Genomic DNA, 27581 nt, shown 5'->3' on the forward strand with positions numbered 1-27581 from the left:
ATGAATGTTGTAACCTATACATTCTATATATTCTTTATTCTGCAGATTTGTAAAGAAATCAATTACGTGGCAAATTTCCTTGCGAGTTTCATCCATGACAACGCAGGTATATCTTAGGTGACATCACTAGCTATTTTCTGTTTATTTGGAGGTATTGATTGGGGATGTAAACAAAAGTCATAGTAAGTCATAGTCAGAGTAAGAAATGGGATATGACCACACAATGTGAATATACATTTAATATTTAGCATGATGTTCATTAATGGTGGAGGTGATAACTGGTAATGATTGTTTTGAGTTACAATCTAAATGGTAAAGGTGCAGAGGTAGCAATCACACTCAGGCCCTGGTGCCTGAGAGAGTTCAAAGGTGTCTCTGCCACATAAGACGACACCAGTATAAAAAAAAACAGGTGGGAGACCTTAGATTTTGTATTGGGGCACAGGAGTTTTGCCTCTTAAATGGGCACTCTCATTAAAACAAATTTTTGCTATTGCACTCCTTATGGTAAATAAAAAATATTTCTAATATACTTTGTTTAAAAAAATGAAGTTTTCTGTGTTTTATTTGTGCTTAAAAAAGCTCAAGAGCACATTTTCCCCCATCTCATACACAGACTTTGGACCGAAGTCCAAACACAGGAAGTGCAGCCTGGAGTGCTGAGGGTGTGTGTCCAACCAACAGCATATGGCAGTTAAGTGTGAGAGGAGCTATCAGATGGGGGGGGGGGGGGGAATGTGCTCTTGAGCTTTTTTAAGCACAAATAAAACATAGAAAACTTTTTTTAAACAAAGTATATTAGAAATATTTTTTTTTACCATAAGGAATGCAATAGAAAAAATGTGTTTTATTGAGAGTTACCCTTTAACTAGTGGAGTTAAGGTGCCCATACACCTTATACTAAAGATGTCCCACCCACCCCCGACTGTCTAAGCTTTATGGCTGCCTTCCAACTCTCCACCAGCAAATGATGTTGGTGGAGAGAAGGGTGAGGAGAGTTTGATTTTTGCTTTACCGTCCTTTTTATTTCTTTAAAGGGGTACTCCACTCCCTCAGCATTTGGAACATTTTGTTTTGAACGCTTGGAGCAGGCGGCAGGGTTGTGATGTCACTCCACGTCTCTCTTGACGTCACACCACGCCGCCTCAATGCAAGTCTATGGGAGAGGCGTGGTGGCCGCCACGCACCTCCCATAGACTTGCATTGAGGAAGCATGACGTGACGTCACAAGGGGCGTGACTGTGACATCACAACTCCGCCGCCCCCACCCAGCATTCTAAACGAAGTTTAGGACCCCACGCGATCAGACATCTTATCCCCTAACCTTTGGATAGGGGATAAGGTGACTAGGGGCAGAAAACCCCTTTAAGCCAATGGAGTCTGGATGCAGCTTTGCCCTCCCCAACAGCTGTGTTGAATGTTAATATGTATTGAGTGGTCAGGAGAAATAATATTCATCTGAAATGGTACAGCCAGACTTACTAAAAATTGTAATATTCAAGTAGCCAACAATGAAAGGTCTAGGAAACTCACAAAGGCAATGTGTGTACATAGGTCAAAATAAGGTTGAAACAAAATCCTGTCTTTTCAAATCTTCTTGTAGAAAACTTCCTGAGTCTTGAAGATATTCGCACAAATGTTGATATCACATCTTTTCCGATAATAAAAGAGAACTACGTTGAAACCCACCACAAGGTCAGTGATAATATAAGGTCTATGAGGTTAATACAGGGGTGGACATATTGCCTGTGCAGCAGGTTCAGCTGCACAGGGGCCCAGCGTGTGAGGGGGCCCGCCCTCACACGCTGGGCCGGTCCTACCATCGGACCCAGTGCACAGGGCCACCATCAGGGGGTAAACCCATACACTTGTATGGGGCCCGGAGCTTCAGGGAGGCCCTGACGTCCCTGTACTTTTTTTTTTCTGGCTAGTCAGTGAGTGACTGTGACTGTCACTCACTGACTCCTGGCTGGGTACCTGTCAGAACTATGACCGGGCCTCATAGTCTGGGGGGCCCGCAGGACTATGAGGCCCGCTCTTTCTAGGGCGCAGGCCCCTTAAGAAGTACGGCAGGGCCGGACAGGCCAGGGGCTGATGGGAGACGACGTGCCCCGCGCAGGCACGCACGTCTACTCCAGTCACCTGACCTGTCCCGGCGTGATCTCCAGTCCAGCAGCCTCCCGACGGATCCTCCCCGTGCAGTGGAACACTGTGACAGGAGCAGCAGCTGCACCGAACCCCGGCAGGGTAAGTGAACGGGGTTGGATGGGGGCTATGTTGTTTGCAGACTACAATGGTGATGAGAGGTGCAGGGGAACAGGTGCTTGGGGTGTTATAGGGGTGATGAGAGGGGGGTTATGGGGGTAATGAGAGGTGCAGGGGGTGTTATGGGGGTGATGAGAGGTGCAGGGGGGTGTTATGGGGGTGATGAGAGGTGCATGGGGAGGTTATGGGGGTGATGAGAGGTGCAGGGGGGTTATGGGGGTGATGAGAGGTGCAGGGGGGTGTTATGGGGGTGATGAGAGGGGGGGTTATGGGGGTGATGAGAGATGCAGGGGGGTTATGGGGGTGATGAGAGATGCAGGGGGGGTTATGGGGGTGATGAGAGATGCAGGGGGGGTTATGGGGGTGATGAGAGATGCAGGGGGGTTATGGGGGTGATGAGAGGGGGTTATGGGGGTGATGAGAGATGCAGGGGGGGTTATGGGAGTGATGAGAGATGCAGGGGGGTTATGGGGGTGATGAGAGATGCAGGGGGGTTATGGGAGTGATGAGAGGTGCAGGGGGTGTTATGGGGTGATGAGAGGTGCAGGGGGTGTTATGGGGGTGATGAGAGGGGGGGTGTTATGGGGTGATGAGAGGTGCAGGGGGGGTTATGGGGGTGATAAGAGGTGCAGGAGGGTGTTATGGGGGTGAAGAGAGGTGCAGGGGGATGTTATGGGGTGGTGAGAGATGCAGGGGGGGTTATAGTAGTGATGAGGAGAGGTGTGGGGGGGTTATAGTAGTGATGAGGAGAGGTGTGGGGGGTTATAGTAGTGATGAGGAGAGGTGCGGGGGGTTATAGTAGTGATGAGGAGAGGTGCAGGGGTTATAGTAGTGATAAGGAGAGGTGCGGGGGGTTATAATAGTGATGAGGAGAGGTGCGGGGGGGGGGGGGTTATAGTAGTGATGAGGAGAGGTGTGGGGGGGTTATAGTAGTGATGAGAGGTGCCTGGGGGGGTTATAGTAGTGATGAGGAGAGGTGTGGGGGGTTATAGTAGTGATGAGGAGAGGTGCAGGGGGTTATAGTAGCGATGAGGAGAGGTGTGGGGGTGGTCATAGTAGTGTTGAGGAGAGGTTTGGCAGGGGTTATGGGGGTGATGAGGAATGATGAGGACACAGAGGATAAGAGGTATTATATTTAGTGGGTATAGTGTGTGGCAGGATTATATTTAGTGGGTACAGTGTATAGCAGTATTATATTCAGGGTACAGTGTGTGGCAGGATTATATTTAGTGAGTACAGTGTATAGCAGTATTATATTCAGGGTACAGTGTATAGCAGTATTATATTCAGAGTACGTTGTGTGGCAGGATTATATTTAGTGGGCACAGTGTATAGCAGTATTATATTCAGGGTACAGTGTATAGCAGTATTATATTCAGGGTACGGTGTGTGGCAGGATTATATTTAGTGGGCACAGTGTATAGCAGTATTATATTCAGGGTACAGTGTATAGCATTATTATATTCAGGGTACAGTGTATAGCAGTATTATATTCAGGGTACAGTGTGTGGCAGTATTATATTCAGGTTACAGTGTGTGGCAGGATTATATTTAGTGGATACAGTGTATAGCAGTATTATATTTAGTGGGTACAGTGTACAGCAGTATTATATTCAGGTTACAGTGTCTGGCAGTATTATATTTAGGGTACAGTGTGGGGCAGTATTATATTTAGTAGGTACAGTGAATAGCAGTATTATATTTAGTGGGTACAGTGTATGGCAGTATTCTATTCATGGTACAGTGTGTGGCAGTATTATATTCAGGGTACAGTGTGTGGCAGGATTATATTCAGGGTACAGTGTGTGGGTACAGTGTGTGGCAGTATTATATTCAGGGTACAGTGTGTGGCAGGATTATATTCAGGGTACAGTGTGTGGCAGGATTATATTCAGGGTACAGTGTGTGGCAGGATTATATTCAGGGTACAGTGTGTGGCAGGATTATATTCAGGGTACAGTGTGTGGCAGGATTATATTCAGGGTACAGTGTGTGGCAGTATTATATTCAGGGTACAGTGTGTGGCAGGATTATATTCAGGGTACAGTGTGTGGCAGGATTATATTCAGGGTACAGTGTATGGCAGTATTTTATTTAGGTTACACTTTCTGGCAAGGTTATAATGATTATTGTCTTCATGCAGAGGATGAGGATCTGCTGACAAAGTGAGGAGCCAATGATGTCCGGATGTCAGACTCTGCAGAGAAAATGGAGCTGGAGGAAGACCTGGTCTCTGGACGAGATGAAGAAGAAAAGATTACAGAAAAGATATCACTTAAGTCAGAAGACGTCACTCAGGTCACTGACATCATTGTGTGTTCTTATGACTGTCCCATCAGAGCTGTAGTCACTTGTAAGTTCTGCAGTGATGATGGGTAAAACTGTGTCCAATCTGTGTCTCTTCAGCTGTTACAAAACTACAACTCCCATTGCCAGAGGCTCTTCAGACATGATGGGAGTTTTAGCTTTCCAACAGCTGGAGAACCACTTCAACCAAGGTGATCGGTGGGGGTCTCAGGCCTTGAGTTGTGTAAGGGGCCCCGAAATTTCTGATGGCAGCCCTGCCAGTGCACATATGACAGGGAAACCAGTCTTGCCCAGTCACTAAACTGCTACTTACATCTGCCCATGGGGACTTCCTGGCTGAGGTGCGTGCAGTGAGTGACGTCATCGCAAGCACCTGGACGCTGACGTCCAGCGCAGAGCGTTCGATAACGTCACTTATAGCGCGCACCTCTGCCAGGAAGTCCTCTCAGGCAGATGTAAGTAGTGCAGGCAAGGTAAGAGTGTGTGGGTGAGTGAGAGTGTGTGTGTGTTTGTTTGTTGGGGTTATCCTACACTACCTTATGTGGGGAATCTATGCTACCTAATGTGGGGAATATATGCTATGCTACCTAATGTGGGGAATATATGCTATGCTACCTAATGTGGGGAATATATGCTACGCTACCTAATGTGGGGAAATTATGCAATGCTACCTAATGTGGGGAATGTATGCTACATAATGTGAGGAAACTATGCTACCTAATGTGGGGGAACTGCTGCCTACCTAATGCAGATTAATGTGAGTTGCAGTGCAATTTTATGGCATATTACTTTTTTTTTTTGGGGGGGGGGGGGGGGGCCCAGGCACATTCTTTGCACAGGGGCCCTCTGTTGTCTGTGTCCGCCCCTGGGTTAATACATTATATTTGGGAGGGACATCATTGTGACAAAGTTACAGTGTAAAATAAGAATTGGTGTTAGATTATTGAAGTGATGGTAGTAGAGAAATGTTTATTTAAAATGATTATGGCCAAATAGGAGACATTTAGCTGCTAGTAAGAAAATTTGCCTTAACAAAAACACAATTACTTGCATCAACTAGTTCCGTGACTCAGTTATTTTAATGTTATGTACAGATCCAGTCCAATGGTTTCTACTGTGTAATAGCTTAATATTTATTTTGTTGTGTCCTGATATCTTTGAGAAGATTTCAACCGGCAAAGATATTTCTGAAGATATTAAAGGGGTGGAAACTCCGGTGGAAAACAATTTTTTTTTTTAAATCAACTGGTGCCAGGAAGTTAAACAGATTACTTCTTTTTAAAAATCTGAATCCTTCCAGTACTTTTCATCTGCTCTATACTACGGAGGAAGTTTTTTTCTTTTTGTTTTGAATTTATTTTCTGTCTGACCACAGTGCTCTCTGCTGACACCTCTGTCCATGTCAGGAACTGTCCAGAGCAGAAACAAATCCCATAGCAAACCTGTCCTGTTGTGGACAATGGACAGAGGTGTCAGCAGAGAGCACTGTGGTCAGACAGAAAATAAATTCAAAAAGAAAAGAACTTCTTTTGTAGTAAACAGCAGATGATAAGTACTGGAAGGATTAAGATTTTTAAATAGAAGTAATTTACAAATCTGTTTAACTTTCTGGCACTAGTTGATTTAAAAAAAAAAACTGTATTCCACCGGAGTACCCCTTTAAATAAAAAGAGCATCTCAGCTTTTCTTTATTTGCTGCAGTTTTGAAGTCAAAACCAGGTGTGGATGATAATGAACTAGATAATATAAAGAAGAGATGCTACTTCTCTATATTTTTTTTTAATACATTGTACGCCATGGGTTCATTCATAAAAAAGTATAGGTAGAACATGTTCTCTTTATTATCTTATTATCTTGTGCTTCCCAAGCACAGTTCTCAATTACCCCCAACAATTCATGTTTTCAGGATTTTCTTAGTCTTTCACAGGTGATATAATTATGATCAGTGGATTAGGCATCACCACAAAAGTTCTCTGTATGGGAAATCCTCAAATTACGACTTTTTGGGGGTACTTGAGGACTGCATTTGGGAAACACTAATTCATCACAATTCCCACCCGGTTAGGGCTTCAAAGCTGCGGGAAAATCTGCACGGTATAAGTGCACCCTTACCCGAGGTTATTGTATATTGAGGACAATTCCTTTGACTTAAACTGTACTTGCTGAGACTGATGGACTATTCACAATACCCTTTGCAGCAAAGTTAGCTACTATACATGGTGTTCTTTCAAGTTAGTAAGTTATTTTCCTACACTCAAATGAATGACAATTATTTGTGGGTTGGATTCATCCCCTATGGACTTAAAGTGGTGCTCTGGGGAAGTTAAGAAAAAAAATGCCACAAAGCTACCACAATACCTGTTTTGTATCCCCTTTGGTTATCCTTGTGATTTTGCCAGCTCCTGTTGTCTTCTGAATATTTGTTTCCCTTGCTTGCAGCCTAGACTAACTCCCAGCAGTCAGTGTGGCTCTGTGCATTGATCAGCCTGCCAATTGCTATTACTATCTGCCTGCATGCTCTGCATTACATAGTTACATAGTTAGTACGGTCGAAAAAAGACATATGTCCATCAAGTTCAACCAGGGAATTAAGGGGTAGGGGTGTGGCGCGATATTGGGGAAGGGATGGGATTTTATATTTCTTCATAAGCATTAATGTTATTTTGTTCCATGAATTTATCTAATCCTGTTTTAAAGCTGTTAATTGTTCCTGCTGTGACCAGTTCCTGAGGTAGACCGTTCCATAAATTCACAGTCCTCACGGTAAAGAAGGCGTGTCGCCCCTTGAGACTAAACTTTTTCTTCTCCAGACGGAGGGAGTGCCCCCTCGTCCTTTGGGGGGGTTTAACCTGGAACAGTTTTTCTCCATATTTTTTGTATGGGCCATTAATATACTTATATACGTTTATCATATCCCCCCTTAAACGTCTCTTCTCAAGACTAAACAATTGTAACTCCTTTAATCGCTCCTCATAGCTAAGATGTTCCATGCCCCATATTAGTTTAGTCGCGCGTCTCTGCACCCTTTCCAACTCCGCAGTGTCCCTTTTATGAACAGGTGCCCAAAACTGAACAGCATATTCCAGGTGAGGCCGTACCAATGCTTTATAAAGGGGGAGTATTATGTCCCTGTCCCTTGAGTCCATGCCTCTTTTGATACATGACAATATCCTGCCGGCTTTGGAAGCAGCAGCCTGACGTTGCATGCTATTCTGTAGTCTGTGATCTACAAGTACACCCAGATCCTTCTCTACCAGTGACTCTGCCAGTTTAATCCCCCCTAAGACATACGATGCATGCAGGTTATTAGTACCCAGATGCATAACTTTACATTTATCCACATTGAACCTCATTTGCCAAGTGGATGCCCAGACACTTAGTCTATCCAAGTCATCTTGTAACTTATGCACATCCTCTATAGACTGTACCATGCTACAAAGCTTGGTGTCATCTGCAAAGATAGAAACAGACCTGTTAATACCATCCTCTATATCATTGATAAATAAATTAAACAACAGCGGGCCCAGTACTGAACCTTGGGGTACACCACTAATAACCGGGGACCAATCAGAGTACGAATCATTGACCACCACTCTCTGGGTACGATCCATGAGCCAGTGTTCAATCCAGTTACAAACTAAAATTTCCAAACCCAAAGACCTTAACTTACCTGTCAGACGTCTGTGAGGGACAGTATCAAACGCTTTAGCAAAATCCAGAAACACTATATCCACAGCCATTTCTCTGTCAAGGCTTCTACTCACCTCTTCATAAAAGCAAATTAGATTGGTTTGACAACTTCTATCCTTAGTAAACCCATGCTGGCTATCACTTATAATACAATTATCCCCTATGTATTCCTGCATGTAATCCCTTATAAGTCCTTCAAACAATTTACCCACAATGCACGTTAAACTTACCGGTCTATAGTTTCCTGGGGAAGACCTAGAGCCCTTTTTGAAGATTGGCACCACATTCGCCTTGCGCCAGTCCCTTGGCACAATACCAGACACCAGAGAATCTCTAAATATTATGAACAGGGGTACAGATATTAATGAACTTACCTCTCTAAGAACTCTTGGGTGTAGTCGATCCGGCCCTGGGGATTTGCTTACATTTATATCACTTAACTTACCTTGTACCATCTCTACATTAAGCCAGTTCAGTACATTACATGATGTGTTACCAGCACTGACCTGGCCAATGTCAGCTCCTTCTTCCATAGTGTATACAGAACTAAAGAACCCATTCAGTAGCTCCGCCTTCTCTTGATCGCCTGTGACAACCTCCCCATTATCATTATTAAGGGGTCCTACATGCTCTGTCCTTGGTTTTTTTGCATTTATATATCTAAAAAAATATTTAGGATTAGTTTTGCTTTCTTTGGCCACCTGTCTCTCATTTTGAATTTTTGCTGTTTTTATTACATTTTTACAGATTTTATTAAGCTCCTTGTACTGTTTAAATGTTATAGCTGACCCATCAGATTTGTATTTTTTGAAGGCTATTTTTTTGTTGTTTATTGCTCTTTTGACATCATGTGTCAGCCATGTAGGATTTAGTTTTAATCGTTTATATTTGTTCCCCTTTGGTATATATTTAGATGTATAGTTATTTAGAGTTGATTTAAAGATGTCCCATTTACCTTCTGCATCAGTATTTGAGAACACCTCCCCCCAGTCTATGTCCTGTAATGCAGCCCTCAGCCCAGGGAAATTTGGCTTTTTAAAGTTATATGTTTTTGCCTTCCCTGCCTGTCTTTGTTTTCTACATTTTAAGTCAAAAGTAACTATATTGTGGTCGCTATTACCAAGGCTTTCCCGCACAGTTACATTACCAACCAGCTCTGCGTTGTTGGAAATGATCAGATCCAACAAGGCATCACTTCTTGTTGGGTCCTCCACAAACTGGCCCATAAAATTATCCTGCAATAAATTTAGGAATTGTCGCCCCTTTGTAGTTTTAGCCAACCACGGACCCCAATCTATATCTGGATAGTTAAAATCTCCCATTATTACCACTGTACCTGCCCGGGCGGCCCTCTCTATTTGTTTATGAAGCCGACCTTCTATCTCTTCAGTGATATTAGGGGGTCTGTAGATTACCCCAAATATTATTTTTTCAGTATTTCCCTCCTTTTGTAATTCTACCCACAGTGATTCCACCTCCTCAAAATCATCACACACTATGGCATCGTTCACACTGACTTTCATACCACTTCTTACATACAGACAGACTCCACCACCTTTTCTGTTCATTCTATCCTTTCGAAACAATGTAAACCCCTGCAGATTGACAGCCCAGTCATGCGAGGAGTCCAGCCATGTCTCAGTGACCCCAACTATATCAATATGTTCCTCCAGTATCAAGGCCTCAAGCTCCCCCATTTTATTTGCTAGGCTTCTGGCATTTGTGAACATACACTTTACATTTCCATCCTTTATGTTATTGGGGTTAATGGGATTCAAGGGTGTAAGTTTTATTTTCCTATGAAGCCTATTCCTAGTAACTATTCTAACCCCTCCCTCCGCTCCACCCCCAGGTACATTTATAATTCCCACCTCTCTATCTACACTATCTTCCCCCTCTTTGCTGTAGGTTCCCTCCCCCCAAGTCCCTAGTTTAAACACTCCTCCACCCTTCTAGCCATCTTCTCCCCAAGCAAAGCTGCACCCTCCCCATTGAGGTGCAGCCCGTCCCTACGGTAGAGCCGGTAACTGACAGCGAAGTCAGCCCAGTTCTCCATGAACCCAAACCCTTCCTTCCTACACCAGCTTCTGAGCCACTTGTTTACCTCCCTGATCTCCTGCTGCCTCTCTGGTGTGGCTCGTGGTACTGGTAGTATTTCAGAAAATACTACCTTGGAGGTTCTTGCCTTAAGCTTGCGGCCTAAGTCCCTGAAATCATTTTTAAGGACACTCCACCTACCTCTTACTTTGTCATTGGTGCCAATATGTACCATGACTGCTGGGTCCTCTCCAGCCCCGCCCAGCAACCTGTCAACCCGATCCGCGATGTGCCGAACTCGTGCGCCAGGCAGACAACACACTGTTCGGCGATCCCGGTCTTTGTGACAGATTGCCCTGTCTGTCCCCCTAATAATTGAGTCCCCCACCACTAGTACCTGTCTGGCCTGCCCTGTACTCCTCCTTCCCTCCTTACTGGAGCAGACACCCCCCTGGCGGTCAGAGGCGGTATCCTGCTGCAGTTCTGCTAGCTCTGTAATGGCATCCCCCTCATCTGCCAAGCGGGCAAACTTGTTGGGGTGTGCCAGTTCAGGACTAGCCTCCCTGACACTTTTTCCCCTACCCCTCTTTCTAACTGTAACCCAGCTAACTGCCTGACTGTCCTGCAACTCCGTCCCACTGTCCTCCCCCACCTCTATTCCCGAGAGTGCCTGCTCAGTGAGCAGGAGACTCCTCTCCATGTTGTTAATGCTTCTCATTGTTGCCAGTCGCCCCTCTAGATGCAGGATCTGGGCTTCCAAACGGACAACTAGCACACATCTCGCACAACAATATGCACCCTCAAACTGTTGTTCAAGGATTGCATACATTGAACAGGATATACATTGGACTGCATTTTCCAACATGGAGGCCATCTAGTTATGGGGATTTCACAAATGTATAGGAAAAAACAGACAGTCAAAATTACACTTAAAATTTTTTGTAGACCTTGTGGGTTTAGAAATTAACACTCACAGCGATCTCAACCTCCTGCTTTCAAACTCCTGTTTTTGAAACTCCTCTTTCACGCCCCCTCTTACACAGCAACAGTCAGAAGAGCAAGCTGTTGTAAGCACACTTTTCTTTCAAACTATCCTTCCCTCCAGCAATAAATCATGCTATGCTCTGAATGGCAGCAGCCAGTGATTAGATCTACAGCAGGCAAAGAGCAGTGTTATGTGCTGAGTTGTGACTGAGAATCTTCCCAGGAGACGCTGGGCTGTTTTTCAGCCGGTGTAGTGCCATATTTTATGTTTTGCCATGGAATGTGTTACATGACTCAGCACTTTCCAGTGCTGGACCAGACAGCTGCATTGGCTGACATGCGCACACCTGCCCCTACCATTGGTTCCTGGGGGGGGGGCTGGGAAGAGGGGGGGGGTGCGCGTGTCATGTGACCACAAGTATGCTGTCTCAAACTCTGTTCCCTTCAGTGTGAGTTCGGCTACCACAGCAAGAGGATATCTCCTGCTGTGTTAGCCGAAGCACTACAGCTGCAATGTTATTCGTGCTGCGGCTGTAATGAAATTGATTCCCTGCTATGGGGACCATGCGCCCGCACGGGATCTCCGCGCTGCGGCAAGATCCTCACACAAGGAGGGGAGGTGTGGCTGTGAAGCTAGACCCCCTACACAAGACAGAAACCATGTGGTGTTTGTCTTCCAGGAGGGTGGGGGCTACTCTTAGTTAGCGCTTTCAACAAAGACAAGGTGGATTTGATGATGACATATTTCCCTCACTCCCAGCATATTTCCTGACTCCCTGGTAATTCGGTTTTGATTTCACTCCCAGCATGTAAGTGACAGCTAAAAGATGGGGAATTACTCTATATAACTAATGAATGATATTTATTGAAATAAATAGGTTGGTGAGAGTGAAAGGATGGGCTATGGGTTTAGTTCCCCAGAGTACCCCCTTATGGGAATTAGCTGCACAAATGGTACACAAACAAGCAGGATGTTGGTGCAAAAACAAAATAGTTTATTAAAAACATACCAGCAGGAACATAACAGCAGCTTTTAACATCAGCCGTTTAAACTCAGAACAAACAAAAACATGACTCCAACTTAAAGTCCTTACACAACCATGTAGTGGGGGTTAGTCCTGGTGCAGAGACGCCAGTCTATCTCCTCCCTGATTCCCAGGGCAGCTTTGTGTGCATGTAGTGGGGGTTAGTCCTGGTGCAGAGACGCCAGTCTATCTCCTCCCTGATTCCCAGGACAGCTTTGTGTGCTCCAGCTTGTAGCACAATATGGATGAAATGGCAAACAACTCCTCAGGTTCTCACACTCCTCATCTGAGTTCTAGGAACAGCAGACTTTTAAGGTGTACTCCGGCCTAATACATCTTATCAGTAGTACAGTAGTACCTGTACTAATTGACAGATCACCCGGGTCCGTTGCGATCCTTCTGTATAATGCATAGATGCGGCCGGCCACTCTTCTATGGTCCCCTGCACTGCCGTATATATACACCTATTCATTTTTCCCGCAGAGAGCTGTGATTGGCCAGATGGTTTCAGCCAATCACAACTCTCTGTGGGAAATATGAAGAGGTGTATAGAAGACCATAGAAGAGCATCTATACATTATACAGGAGGATCATAGCGGGTGTCTGTAGTGACATCCGCTGTGATCTTTCCTTAACTGCAGGTACTACTGCTCTCAACATGGAGCACACTCTGCTCAATGCTGGGATCTGTAGTACCTGCATTAATAGACAGATCGCAACAGATGTAAGAAGTTACACTTGTTGCGATCTGTCTATTAATGCAGGTACTACAGCTCCCAGCATGGAGCAGAGTGTGCTTCATGTTGGGAGTAATAGTACCTGCAGTTAAGGACACATCACAGCAGGTGTCACTTCTGACACCCGATGCGATCATCCTATCTATTGCAGAGATGCGGAGCGGCTTTCTCCTGCGCTCCGCATCTCTGCTCTGTACTCCGACCGGCCAGTGATATGGATAGAACATTCATATTTACCTCTGAGAGCTGTGATAGGCTGCAACCATCCGTCCAATCCCCACTCTGGGCAGAAAATAAGAATAAGTGAGTAGAATTTCTATTCACATCACTGGCCGGCCCGGAGTACAGAGCAGAGATGCGAGCGCTATATAGAGCCACTCCACATCTATGCTATTTTATGGATGATCGCATCGGGTGTCAGGAGTGACACCCGGGGCGATATGTCTATTAGTACAGGTACTACTACTCCCATCCCGGAACAGTCTGTTCCATGATGGGAGTAATAGTACTACCTAAAAAAATGTAAGAAATATCGAAAAAATCTAGTGAAACACACACACTATATTAACCCCTTAAGGACTCAGGGTTTTTCCGTTTTTGCACTTTCGTTTTTTCCTCCTTACCTTTTAAAAATCATAACCCTTTCAATTTTCCACCTAAAAATCCATATTATGGCTTATTTTTTGCAGTGCCAATTCTACTTTGCAGTGACATTAGTCATTTTACCCAAAAATGCACGGCGAAACGGGAAAAAAAATCATTGTGCGACAAAATCGAAAAAAAAACGCCATTTTGTAACTTTTGGGGGCTTCCGTTTCTACGCAGTGCATATTTCGGTAAAAATTACACCTTATCATTATTCTGTAGGTCCATACGGTTAAAATGATACCCTACTTATATAGGTTTGATTTTGTCGCACTTCTGGAAAAAATCATAACTACATGCAGGAAAATTTATACGTTTAAAAATGTCATCTTCTGACCCCTATAACTTTTTTATTTTTCCACGTACGGGGCGGTATGAGGACTCATTTTTTGCGCAGTGATCTGAAGTTTTTATTGGTATGATTTTTGTTTTGATCTGACTTTTTGATCACTTTTTATTCATTTTTTAATGTTATAAAAAGTTACCAAAATACACTTTTTTGGAATTTGGAATTTTTTTGCGCGTACGCCATTGACCGTACGGCTTAATTAATGATATATTTTTATAGTTCGGACATTTACGCACGCGGCGATACCACATATGTTTATTTATTTATTTTTTTACACTATTTTATTTTTTTTATGGGAAAAGGGGGGTGATTCAAACTTTTATTAGGGAAGGGGTTAAATGACCTTTATTAACACTTTTTTTTAACTTTTTTTTGCAGTGTTATAGGTCCCATAGGGACCTATAACACTGCACACACTGATCTCTCATCCTGATCACAGGCGTGTATTAACACGCCTGTGATCAGCATTATCGGCGCTTGACTGCTCCTGCCTGGATCTCAGGCACGGAGCAGTCATTCGTCGATCGGACACCGAGGAGGCAGGTAAGAGCCCTCCCGGTGTCCGATCAGCTGTTCGGGACGCCGCGATTTCACCGCGGCGGTCCCGAACAGCCCGACTGAGCAGCCGGGATACTTTCAGTTTCACTTTAGAAGCGGCGGTCAGCTTTGACCGCCGCTTCTAAAGGGTTAATACCGCACATCGCCGCGATCGGCGATGTGTGGTATTAGCCGCGGGTCCCGGCCGTTGATTAGCGCCGGGACCCACGCGATATGATGCGGGATCGCGGCGCGATCCCGCTTCATATCGCGGGAGCCGGTGCAGGACGTAAATATACGTCCTGCGTCGTTAAGGGGTTAAAAATGTATTAAAATTTTGTTAAATAAATTTTTTCCATCGCTACTGCATCCTTTTCTTTTCTTTTTTTTTGGTTCCCAACAAATTATGAAAAATCGGCAAAGGGGCCTAAAATGCGATTTTTATTCAAAGGCAAAAAATGCAAGAAAAAAACCCTGCAAAACACGGGAAAATGCTGTGTCTTTTTTTCTGTAATTTTTTTCGTGCGTTTTTGTGGGGCCAAGTAGAAACCTAGCCTTAATCTGCAAGGCAGCTATGCTAACTATGCACAGGTAAGTACCCTACTGATACTGACTAAAAATGCTCTTTTTCCCCACCAAAGCCCGGGACTTCGGTAACACATATATTGCAGTTTCTTTGCTGCAACTTGAAATGCTGCATGGAAATGCTGAAGCGCACTGCTGGATCGGCCTCCTTGACAACCCTGGAAGTTTACTAGTTGATACAGCAACCTACTTGGCATGTATCTACTTTCCACCACTTTATCTGCTGGCTGCCTACACCCTTTAAACCAGTTCTACAGTAGTCAAGGTCTGGCCTTTGCCATGTACTTTAGCTAGCTCAAGTCAGTACCACATGTACCTAAAAGTCGCTGTCCTTAAATTAGTTCCAGTCCCGCTGCAATGACACATCCGTCTACATTATCTTAGCCGCCAAGAGGAGTGAATTTTCCAGAAAGAATAGAACTGAACAAGGGCTGATCTGTTTAGGGTCTGTGGCTGGGGCCGACTGACAACACTCGGGGCCCCTGGACCAAATATATAGGCAATGTTCCGCAGCTCGTCAATCTTCTGCCACACCCCTATTTTGCCCAAATCCCATACACAATAAACTAAAATGTATTTATGTAAGAAACACTTTTGGTAAAGTAGGTAAATTTCTATGACCAATAATACTGGTATAAAAGGAGGAAATATATACCACCACACAATAACTGGATAATACCGCCATACTGTACTGAATAAAACCACTATACACATACCAATATACTATACAGGATCTGTATACTATATAAGTGATTACATACAGGACCATATAGCAGTAGATACCAGCTTTACAGAGATTTGTATACCATATAAATGATTATATACTGTATAGGACTATATGGCGGTAGATATCAGCAGTACACAGAATCTGTACCACATAAGTGATTACAGTTACATTTTGGGAGTCACAATTACGTCTTTTCTGATCAGCAGCGTCCTCTTTCCTTTTCTTCTCCGTTTGGATCAGACCACCATGTTGATCTCTTAACATCTAAAGGACAAACATGTCAGACTCTACATTTTTCTAGTGTCCTCCACTCCTCTACATAATCTACCCATCTGCAGGCCCAAACATTGTAAAAATGCCCTCCTGGGTGTCCTGCGCAGTAAAAGGGCAGGTGGGTAGGAAGCTAGGTAAATAGGTAACTATGTAGGTAGATCAGGAAGCCATATGTGTAGGTAGGTGACTAGCCAGGTAGGTAGGTAGGGGTCTTCCTAGGTAGTTAGGCAGCCATGTATAAAGGCCAGGTATGTACATAGTTAGGTAGCCAGGTATGTAGTGTCAGAACCTATAGGGTTAAAAGGTTCTGACAGGTTCTTTGTTGTTTTATTGTTGCTGGATTACGCCCGGCTGTCTGGACTGGTCATCTGACCTTGATTGGAGCACCTGCTATGGCACCATACAAGCTGGCAGTCTACTCTCAGTCTTTGCCTGCTAAAGAGCTCAATTTGTACTCCTAGCTAGCTTTCTACTGTATCTGTAATGTCTGGCATTTTGACCCTGTGGCTCTGCTCTCTGACTCTTCTCTGGTTTTAGCGATTTTGTACTTTGGCAACTCCTGCTTTTTGGTGCAAAAGGAAGAAAAGGTGACCTTAGAAGTAGGCGCTCAGGTGTCCGAAGAAGTCAGAACCAAGTAATGGAGGTGAGATGAAGTTGCAATTTATTTCAAGGTAAAACATAAAATGATGCATTTCAGGGTGTACAAACCCCTTCTTCAGATTCAGCAAATTTATACAATAGCATGTGCAGCATGGCTTTTTATATACACACTAATGAAAATCAAAATGGTGGTCAGGTCAAAAGGTCAGAGGGGCATGCACAGTAAAGGAAATCAAATACTTAAAAAACTTCATGAAAAACATCACTAAAATAAAGTGTGAATAATAGCATCAAGAAACTTCTTTAAGGGGTTTGAAAAAGCTTCTTATATTCATTGGTAACATAATATAAACAAAGGAGCACATAGAGGATCATCCGGGTAAGGTTTGTATTGAGTCTTGGTCCGCAATTAGAGATTTGATGCGTTCCTCTGCAGGTAAACAAAGAGCACATGTTAGTGATAGTAAACATAGCGGAACGGGGCTGCGTGTTAGTTGGTAGGGACGCGTCTCTAGGGGCCACGCCTCTGCAAACAGAAGCAGGAGCAGAGCGAGCGAGGTATGTATCGCGGCTCTGTATACAGAAAGTAAAGTGCGTCCCTGATTCAGGGAGTGGAGTGTGCGGTATGCTAGTAGAAGGTGAGGCGCTTCCCCTAGGGAATATATCCCAGTAAAATCTAAATGAAAAGAAATATAAATGGAGAAAAGGAGGTTTGTTGAGTAGGTGAGATACATAGAATACGACATGAAGTAGCTATTAGCTATATAGGTATAATTAAATGTACGGTGGGGTATATGGGTATAGGTATATATGGGAAACCGAACATGTAGAGCGTGATAATTTGAAATATAAAAGAGAATAAATATGTTTTGCTGCACTAGGCGCTGCAAATAAAAAGAGGCCGATAGGGTAGCTTGGACGCACACATATATAAAAGAAATATGTATACATGTGAGTACACGTACTTTGCAAAAATATGTGTTACGACTCGGCTGGCTGGAGGTGGATCCTCTGTGCCAGAGAGGGATTGGCGTGGACCGTGCTGGTGGACCGGTTCTAAGTTGCTACTGGTATTCACCAGAGCCCGCCGCAAAGCGGGATGGTCTTGCAGCGGCGGTAGCAACCAGGTCGTATCCACCAGCAACGGCTCAACCTCTCTGACTGCTGAAGATAGGCGCGGTACAAGGGAGAAGACAAGAGCAAGGTCGGACGTAGCAGAAGGTCAGGGCAGGCAGCAAGGATCGTAGTCAGGGGCAACAGCAGGAGGTCTGGAACACAGGCTAGGAACACACAGGGGAACGCTTTCACTGGCACAATGGCAACAAGATCCGGCGAGGGAGTGCAGGGGAAGTGAGGTATAAGTAGGGAGTTGTTACGCCGAGCGCTCCGGGTCCCCGCTCCTCCCCGGAGCGCTCGCTACACTCTCGCTATTGCAGCGCTCCGGTCAGATCCACTGACCCGGTGCGCTGCGATCCTGCCTCCAGCCGGGATGCGATTCGCGATGCGGGTGGCGCCCGCTCGCGATGCGCACCCCGGCTCCCGTACCTGACTCGCTCTCCGTCGGTCCTGTCCCGGCGCGCGCGGCCCCGCTCCCTAGGGCGCGCGCGCCGGGTCTCTGCGATTTAAAGGGCCACTGCGCCGCTGATTGGCGCAGTGGTTCTAATTAGTGTGTTCACCTGTGCACTCCCTATGTATACCTCACTTCCCCTGCACTCCCTCGCCGGATCTTGTTGCCATTGTGCCAGTGAAAGCGTTTCCTTGTGTGTTCCTAGCCTGTGTTCCAGACCTCCTGCCGTTGCCCCTGACTACGATCCTTGCTGCCTGCCCCGACCTTCTGCTACGTCCGACCTTGCTTCTGTCTACTCCCTTGTACCGCGCCTATCTTCAGCAGTCAGAGAGGTTGAGCCGTTGCTAGTGGATACGACCTGGTCACTACCGCCGCAGCAAGACCATCCCGCTTTGCGGCCGGCTCTGGTGAACACCAGTAGTGACTTAGAACCGGTCCACTAGCACGGTCCACGCCAATCCCTCTCTGGCACAGAGGATCCACCTTCTGCCAGCCGACATCGTGACAGTAGATCCGGCCATGGATCCCGCTGAAGTTCCTCTGCCAGTTGTCGCCGACCTCACCACGGTGGTCGCCCAGCAGTCACAACAGATAGCGCAACAAGGCCACCAGCTGTCTCAATTGACCGTGATGCTACAGCAGCTACTACCTCAGCTTCAACAATCATCTCCTCCGCCAGCTCCTGCACCTCCTCCGCAGCGAGTGGCCGCTTCAGGCCTACGACTATCCTTGCCGGATAAATTTGATGGGGACTCTAAATTTTGCCGTGGCTTTCTTTCTCAATGTTCCCTGCACTTGGAGATGATGTCGGACCAGTTTCCTACTGAAAGGTCTAAGGTGGCTTTCGTAGTCAGCCTTCTGTCTGGAAAAGCTCTGTCATGGGCCACACCGCTCTGGGACCGCAATGACCCCGTCACTGCCTCCGTACACTCCTTCTTCTCGGAAATTCGAAGTGTCTTTGAGGAACCTGCCCGAGCCTCTTCTGCTGAGACTGCCCTGTTGAACCTGGTCCAGGGTAATTCTTCCGTTGGCGAGTACGCCGTACAATTCCGTACTCTTGCTTCAGAACTATCCTGGAATAATGAGGCCCTCTGCGCGACCTTTAAAAAAGGCCTATCCAGCAACATTAAAGATGTTCTGGCCGCACGAGAAATCCCTGCTAACCTACATGAACTCATTCATCTAGCCACTCGCATTGACATGCGTTTTTTCCGAAAGGCGTCAGGAGCTCCGCCAGGATATGGACTTTGTTCGCACGAGGCGTTTTTTCTCCCCGGCTCCTCTCTCCTCTGGTCCCCTGCAATCCGTTCCTGTGCCTCCCGCCGTGGAGGCTATGCAAATTGACCGGTCTCGCCTGACACCTCAAGAGAGGACACGACGCCGCATGGAGAATCTCTGCCTGTACTGTGCCGGTACCGAACACTTCCTGAAGGATTGTCCTATCCGTCCTCCCCGCCTGGAAAGACGTACGCTGACTCCGCACAAAGGTGAGACAGTCCTTGATGTCAACTCTGCTTCTCCACGTCTTACTGTGCCTGTGCGGATATCTGCCTCTACCTTCTCCTTCTCTACCATGGCCTTCTTGGATTCCGGATCTGCAGGAAATTTTATCTTGGCCTCTCTCATCAACAGGTTCAACATCCCGGTGACCAGTCTCGCCAGACCCCTCTACATCAATTGTGTTAACAATGAAAGATTGGACTGTACCATACGTTTTCGCACGGAGCCCCTCCTAATGTGCATCGGACCTCATCACGAAAAAATTGAGTTTTTGGTCCTCCCCAATTGCACTTCTGAAATTCTCCTTGGACTACCCTGGCTTCAACACCATTCCCCAACCCTGGATTGGTCCACAGGGGAGATCAAGAGTTGGGGTACCTCTTGTTTCAAGAACTGCCTTAAACCGGTTCCCAGTACTCCCTGCCGTGACCCTGTGGTTCCCCCTGTAACCGGTCTCCCTAAGGCCTATATGGACTTTGCTGATGTATTTTGCAAAAAACAAGCTGAGACTCTACCTCCTCACAGGCCTTATGACTGTCCCATTGACCTCCTCCCGGGCACTACTCCACCCCGGGGCAGAATTTATCCTCTGTCCGCCCCAGAGACTCTTGCTATGTCTGAGTACATCCAGGAAAATTTAAAAAAGGGCTTTATCCGCAAATCCTCCTCTCCTGCCGGAGCTGGATTTTTCTTTGTGTCCAAAAAAGATGGCTCCCTACGTCCTTGCATTGACTACCGCGGTCTTAATAAAATCACGGTAAAGAACCGCTATCCTCTACCTCTTATCTCTGAACTCTTTGATCGCCTCCAAGGTGCCCACATCTTTACCAAGGGAGGAGCGGGGACCCGGAGCGCTCGGCGTAACAGTACCCCCCCCCCCTTGGGTCTCCCCCTCTTTTTGGAGCCTGAGAACCTGAGGATAAGACTTTTGTCCAGGATGTTGTCCTCAGGTTCCCAGGATCTCTCCTCAGGGCCGCAATTCTCCCAGTCGACCAAGAAGAATCTTTTACCTCTGACCGTTTTGGATGCTAGAATCTCCTTTACAGAAAAGACGTCAGAAGATCCGGAAACTGGAGTGGGAGAAACAACTTTGGGAGAGAAGCGGTTAAGGATGAGTGGTTTAAGGAGAGAGACATGGAAGGCATTGGGAATACGGAGAGAAGGAGGAAGAAGGAGTTTGTAAGAGACAGGGTTGATCTGGCACTTGATTTTGAAAGGACCAAGATAGCGTGGTCCCAGTTTGTAACTGGGGACACGAAAGCGGACATATTTAGCGGAGAGCCATACCTTGTCTCCGGGAGCAAAAATGGGGGGAGTTCTCCTTTTTTTATCAGCAAATCTTTTCATCCAGGATGAAGCCTGTAAAAGAGAATTTTGGGTCTCTTTCCATATGGTGGAAAGATCACGAGTCACTTCATCCACAGCGGGCAAACCAGAGGGCAAGGGAGTAGGGAGGGGGGGAAGAGGGTGACGGCCGTACACCACGAAAAATGGGGACTTGGCAGAAGATTCGGAGACTCTAAAGTTGTATGAGAATTCGGCCCATGGTAGAAGATCTGCCCAGTCATCCTGGCGGGAGGAAACAAAATGCCGTAAATAGTCACCCAGGACCTGATTAACTCTTTCTACTTGCCCATTGGATTGGGGATGATAAGAAGAAGAGAAGTTTAATTTGATCCTGAGCTGTTTACAGAGGGCCCTCCAGAATTTAGACACGAATTGGACGCCTCTATCTGAGACGATATGCGTGGGCAAACCGTGAAGGCGAAAAATGTGTACAAAAAATTGCTTTGCCAACTGAGGCGCTGAAGGAAGACCAGGAAGAGGAATAAAATGTGCCATCTTGGAAAATCGATCAACGACCACCCAAACAACTGTGTTGCCACGGGATGAGGGCAAGTCCGTAATAAAGTCCATACCAATCTGTGACCAAGGCTGTTCAGGAACAGGCAGAGGATGAAGGAGACCAGCAGGCTTCTGGCGAGGAGTCTTATCCCGGGCACAGACAGTACAGGCCCGCACGAAATCAATAACATCAGTCTCCAGAGTCGGCCACCAATAAAATCGAGAGATGAGTTGCAAGGATTTTTTGATGCCCACATGGCCTGCGAGGTGGGAGGAGTGTCCCCATTTGAGAATCCCGAGACGCTGGCGTGGAGAAACGAAGGTCTTCCCTGGAGGAGTTTGCCTGATGGAAGCTGGAGAAGTGGAGATCAGACAGTCCGGAGGAATGATGTGTTGCGGAGAGACCTCCACTTCAGAGGCATCAGAAGAACGAGAGAGGGCATCGGCCCTAATGTTCTTGTCAGCAGGGCGAAAATGGATTTCAAAGTTAAAACGGGCAAAGAACAACGACCACCTAGCCTGGCGAGGGTTCAGTCGTTGGGCAGACTGGAGGTAGGAGAGATTCTTGTGATCAGTGTATATGATAACTCGAAATTTTGATCCCTCCAGCAGGTGCCTCCATTCCTCAAGCGCCAATTTAATGGCCAGTAGTTCTCGATCCCCGATGGAATAGTTTCTCTCCGCCGGGGAGAAGGTCCTAGAAAAAAAAACACAAGTCACAGCATGCCCGGAAGAATTTTTTTGTAGAAGGACAGCTCCGGCTTCCACTGAGGAGGCATCTACCTCCAATAGGAAGGGTTTAGATGGGTCAGGTCTGGAGAGCACGGGAGCGGAAGAAAAGGCAGACTTGAGATGTTTAAATGCGTCTTCCGCTTGGGGGGACCAGGACTTGGGATTGGCATTTTTCTTGGTTAAAGCCACGATAATCCAAGAAGAATTTCAGAAGTGCAGTTGGAGAGGACCAAAAATTCAATTTTTTCGTGATGAGGTCCGATGCACATTAGGATAGGTTCCGTGCGGTAACGCACGGTACAGTCCAATCTTTCATTGTTAACAGAATTGATGTAGAGGGGTCTGGCGAGACTGGTCACCGGGATGTTGAACCTGTTGATGAGAGAGGCCAAAATAAAATTTCCTGCAGATCCGGAATCCAAGAAGGCCGTAGCAGAGAAGGAGAAGGTAGAGGAAGATATCCGCACAGGCACAGTAAGGCGTGGAGAAGCAGAGTAGACATCAAGAACTGTCTCATCTTTGTGCGGAGTCAGCATACGTCTTTCCAGGCGGGGAGGACGGATAGGACAATCTTTCAAGAAGTGTTCGGTACCGGCACAGTACAGGCATAGGTTCTCCATGCGGCGTCGTGTCCTCTCTTGAGGTGTCAAGCGAGACCGGTCAACTTGCATAGCCTCCACGGCGGGAGGCACAGGAACGGATTGCAGAGGACCAGAGGAGAGAGGAGCCGGGGAGAGAAACCGCCTCGTGTGAACAAAGTCCATATCCTGGCGGAGCTCCTGACGCCTTTCGGAAAAACGCATGTCAATGCGGGTGGCAAGATGAATAAGTTCATGCAGGTTAGCAGGAATTTCTCGTGCGGCCAGCACATCTTTAATGTTGCTGGATAGGCCTTTTTTAAAGGTCGCGCAGAGGGCCTCATTATTCCAGGATAATTCGGAGGCAAGAGTACGGAATTGGATGGCGTACTCGCCAACAGAAGAATTACCCTGGACCAGGTTCAGCAGGGCAGTCTCAGCAGAAGAGGCTCGGGCAGGTTCCTCAAAGACACTTCGGATCTCCGTGAAGAAGGAGTGTACGGAGGCAGTGATGGGGTCATTGCGGTCCCAGAGCGGTGTGGCCCATGACAGAGCTTTCTCAGACAGAAGGCTGACTACGAAAGCCACCTTAGACCTTTCAGTTGGAAACTGGTCCGACATCATCTCCAAGTGCAGGGAACATTGCGAAAGAAAGCCACGGCAAAACTTAGAGTCCCCATCAAATTTATCCGGCAAGGATAATCGTAAGCTGGAAGCGGCCACTCGCTGCGGAGGAGGTGCAGGAGCTGGCGGAGGAGATTGTTGCTGGAGCTGTGGTAATAGCTGCTGTAGCATCACGGTCAGTTGAGACAGCTGGTGACCTTGTTGCGCTATCTGTTGCGACTGCTGGGCGACCACCGTGGTGAGGTCGGCGACAACTGGCAGTGGGACTTCAGCGGGATCCATGGCCGGATCTACTGTCACGACTCGGCTGGCTGGAGGTGGATCCTCTGTGCCAGAGAGGGATTGGCGTGGACCGTGCTGGTGGACCGGTTCTAAGTTGCTACTGGTATTCACCAGAGCCCGCCGCAAAGCGGGATGGTCTTGCAGCGGCGGTAGCAACCAGGTCGTATCCACCAGCAATGGCTCAACCTCTCTGACTGCTGAAGATAGGCGCGGTACAAGGGAGAAGACAAGAGCAAGGTCGGACGTAGCAGAAGGTCAGGGCAGGCAGCAAGGATCGTAGTCAGGGGCAACGGCAGGAGGTCTGGAACACAGGCTAGGAACACACAGGGGAACGCTTTCACTGGCACAATGGCAACAAGATCCGGCGAGGGAGTGCAGGGGAAGTGAGGTATAAGTAGGGAGTGCACAGGTGAGAATACTGATTAGGCCTGCTGCGCCAATCAGTGGCGCAGCGGCCCTTTAAATGGCAGAGACCCAGCGCGCGCGCGCCCTAAGGAGCGGGGCCGCGCGCGCCGGGACAACACAGACGGGGAACGGGTCAGGTACGGGAGCCGAGATGCGCATCGCGAGCGGGCGCGTCCCGCATCGCGAATCGCATCCCGGCTGGGAGTAATATCGCAGCGCACCCGGTCAGCAGGTCTGACCGGGGCGCTGCGAATGAGAGAACGCTGCGAGCGCTCCGGGGAGGAGCGGGGACCCGGAGCGCTCGGCGTAACAATATGAATATAGATATAAGTATATGTTAGAGATACAATATATATAATAATGTAGAGATAAATACATATAAATACAATATGTGTGGTAATATGCATAAAGTAGTATGGCTATAAAAGTATAGATAAAATGGAGAAGACTAATACATAAAAATGTAAAAATATATAAGAGTTATATATTAAATAGGTTTCTTACGGTATTCTATGGACTTGGCTGATAAATAATTTATAGGAGGGCTAAAATGTGGAAAAAGAAGAACATTTGGTAAAAATGCATAAAACAAGTAATAAAAGACCCTCAGCGATAATATTCATAGTATTATAAATTACTTTCAATTGCTTCATTCAGACCAAACGGTTGTAAGGTTCGTAATTTAAAAATCCAAAAATTCTCCCATTGTCTGAGGCAATTGTAGCATTGGGGAACATCTTTATTTATGTGCTCAATAGCAATTACTTTGAAATCTGAAAAGTTCCCATCATGGTGTGTGGACGCATGGCGTGATACGCTGTGTAATTGATATTTCAACATCACATTGCTCCGATGTTTGTTTGTGCGATTTCTGAGGCATTGTGTAGTCTGGCCCACTACTGGGGGCCGCAAGTGCACTGTAATAAATAAATAACATATTGAGATTTGCACGACATGTAAGATTTAATAGTGAAGGTCTCCTAAGTTACTTGAGATTTGAATTCAATAACTTTATGTATTATATTTGAGCAACATTTGCAACGTGGGTGGTTACATTTATAGCAACCATTTTTTTAAGAAAACAGGATGAGCTGGATTTTACTGGTTTCAGATTGGTGCTAAGATATTTTTAAGTGAACGTGCTTTTCGGAATGTCACCTGTGGTTTTGTAGGGAGTTCTGTTTTTAGGTAAGGGTCATTTAGAAGAATATGCCAATGTTTGGCCAGTATGGATTTGATGTCTTTGCTGTTCCTGGAAAATGTGGGAATGAAATTATATCGGGAATTTTGGGGTATTTCAGATGTGGCGGTTTTGCTGATGGTTTTTGAAAGGCACTCCCTTTGTGTTAGATTCCTCGCTTTAAAAATGAGAATTAGAGAAATACCGCCACAGAATAAGCCCAAGCGGAGGAGTTCCATTCGCAGTTACAATCACCAATTCACCAAATCCAATCATTCCCAATCCTCCAACCGACAACACACTAGAACTTTTATATCTTCCCCCAAGTTCAAACCCACAACCCCCAGTACAGCATCTCAAGTAAACCGGCCCACAATATATCACATACCCCCCCCTTACGTAACCCGTCACCTCCTAACCTTACATCCAAGATCCATAATCATTCCATTACACCTTCCACAGTCATATGCAACCATATCATAACACACCAAGCACAAGTTAATTCCACTCCCCAAACAGTCCCCGGTGAATTACTGGCCTTACTCAAAGAACAATCGCATGTCACCAATCTCACTCTCCCATCTGGTCGGTTTGATTCCATTGCCAAACTATCCTCAGAAGACTCTCTTCTCACTATCCACAATACCCCTACTGCTAAACATCCCTCTGATCACATTTTTTTATACCCCTTTAGCACCCACGACCCATTCAGATCATTCCCTTAATACAGAAGACACTACTGTTTTATAGGCCTACCTCTCACCATGACATCTCCCTTCCAACCGACACTAAACATAATTTCGACAGAACAATTCCACATAGCTCCAGCCTTGTAAACTACAAAAAGAAAAAATCTAGAAAGAGAGGGTGCAGAAGTGGACGAGTGAGAAGGGAAAGAAGAACTTAAGAAAAGGAAACTCCCCCACAAAGCACAGAGGCAAACCTAGTGAAAATCTTCAATCTATCGTCCCACTCTCTATCACCATTTGAATGAATGGTTCTGGAGAGAGGCCTCTCTTTCTGCTCATCTAGTGATTTCAATGATTTCCAACTATTCCTTGACCTTCATTCGTTCAATAGAAAATTAACCATAAAACACCACTTCCATATCAAAGACTCTGCAGGGATTAAAACTTTCCGTACAAATTCCCCTACTCTCAACTAAGCATCCAATATCATTACATTCACACCCTCCCCCCCCCCTTCAAACAGACCTTCGACCTAAGTCAAAATTCTATCCACTTCACCATTGTGGAAATTTCATAGAGATTTTCTTTTCTTTAATATCCTGTGATTTTGAAAACCTGAAAACAAATACCAACAACACCATTCCAACCTATCTAATAAAGAAAAAATGGCTATTATAAATCTATCTAAGAATGAAAACCTTGTGATCAAACCAGACGATAAAGGGAGTGGAATTGTCCTATTAAACAGACAAGATTACATCACTGAGGCCTATAGACAACTTTCAGATACCGTAGTCTATAAACAATTATCATTTAACCCTACTACAAAATTTAATAACAAATTAAAAGAACTAGTAAGGCTCTATTCTAAAAAGGGCACGTTGACTAAACAGGAAACAGAATATATTTTGATCCCTGAACCGGCTCTCCCAATTTTTTACTGCCTGCTCAAAGTCCACATTATTCCTTCAGGAAGGCCAATAATTTCAGGCATAAATTCTATCACAGCAAATTTATCCCACTATGTAGATCTAATTTTACAAAGATATGTAATCTCCTTGGAGTCCTTTTTAAAAGATACAAGTGATTTTATTTCCTCTATTTTAAAAGTCAAATGGAAAAAAAAGAGTAACCTTTTGTAACTATGGACATATCGTCCCTATATACGATAATAGACCATCAATTGGGTCTTAATGCAATTTCTTTTTATCTAGACAAGGGCAACACCATACCCACAGAACAAAAGGAGTTTGTCCTGAAAGGGATAGAATTTATTTTAACTCACAACTATTTCTCATTTTTAAATCATATTTTTATTCAACAGAAAGGCACCACGATGGGCATGCATTTTGTGCCCAGCTTTGCAAATGTATTTGTTGGGCGGTTTGAAGATGACAACATACATATTAACCCCCTAT

General features: G+C 45.7%; 1 protein-coding gene across 14 annotated transcripts in view; it reads left to right on the plus strand.

Annotated features, from left to right (window-relative positions):
- LOC130276609 (cholesteryl ester transfer protein-like) overlaps positions 1 to 27581 on the plus strand; it is a 264288-nt gene that overhangs the window by 190510 nt on the left and 46197 nt on the right. For all 14 annotated transcript variants that reach the window (XM_056526212.1, XM_056526213.1, XM_056526208.1 and 11 more), the window contains 2 exons: positions 46 to 106; positions 1604 to 1695. In XM_056526212.1, coding sequence (XP_056382187.1) covers positions 46 to 106; positions 1604 to 1695 — 153 coding nt within the window. The remainder of the gene's footprint in view (positions 1 to 45; positions 107 to 1603; positions 1696 to 27581) is intronic.

The sequence above is a fragment of the Hyla sarda genome, chromosome 6, assembly GCF_029499605.1.
Source record: "Hyla sarda isolate aHylSar1 chromosome 6, aHylSar1.hap1, whole genome shotgun sequence".
Taxonomy (NCBI): Eukaryota; Metazoa; Chordata; class Amphibia; order Anura; family Hylidae; genus Hyla; species Hyla sarda.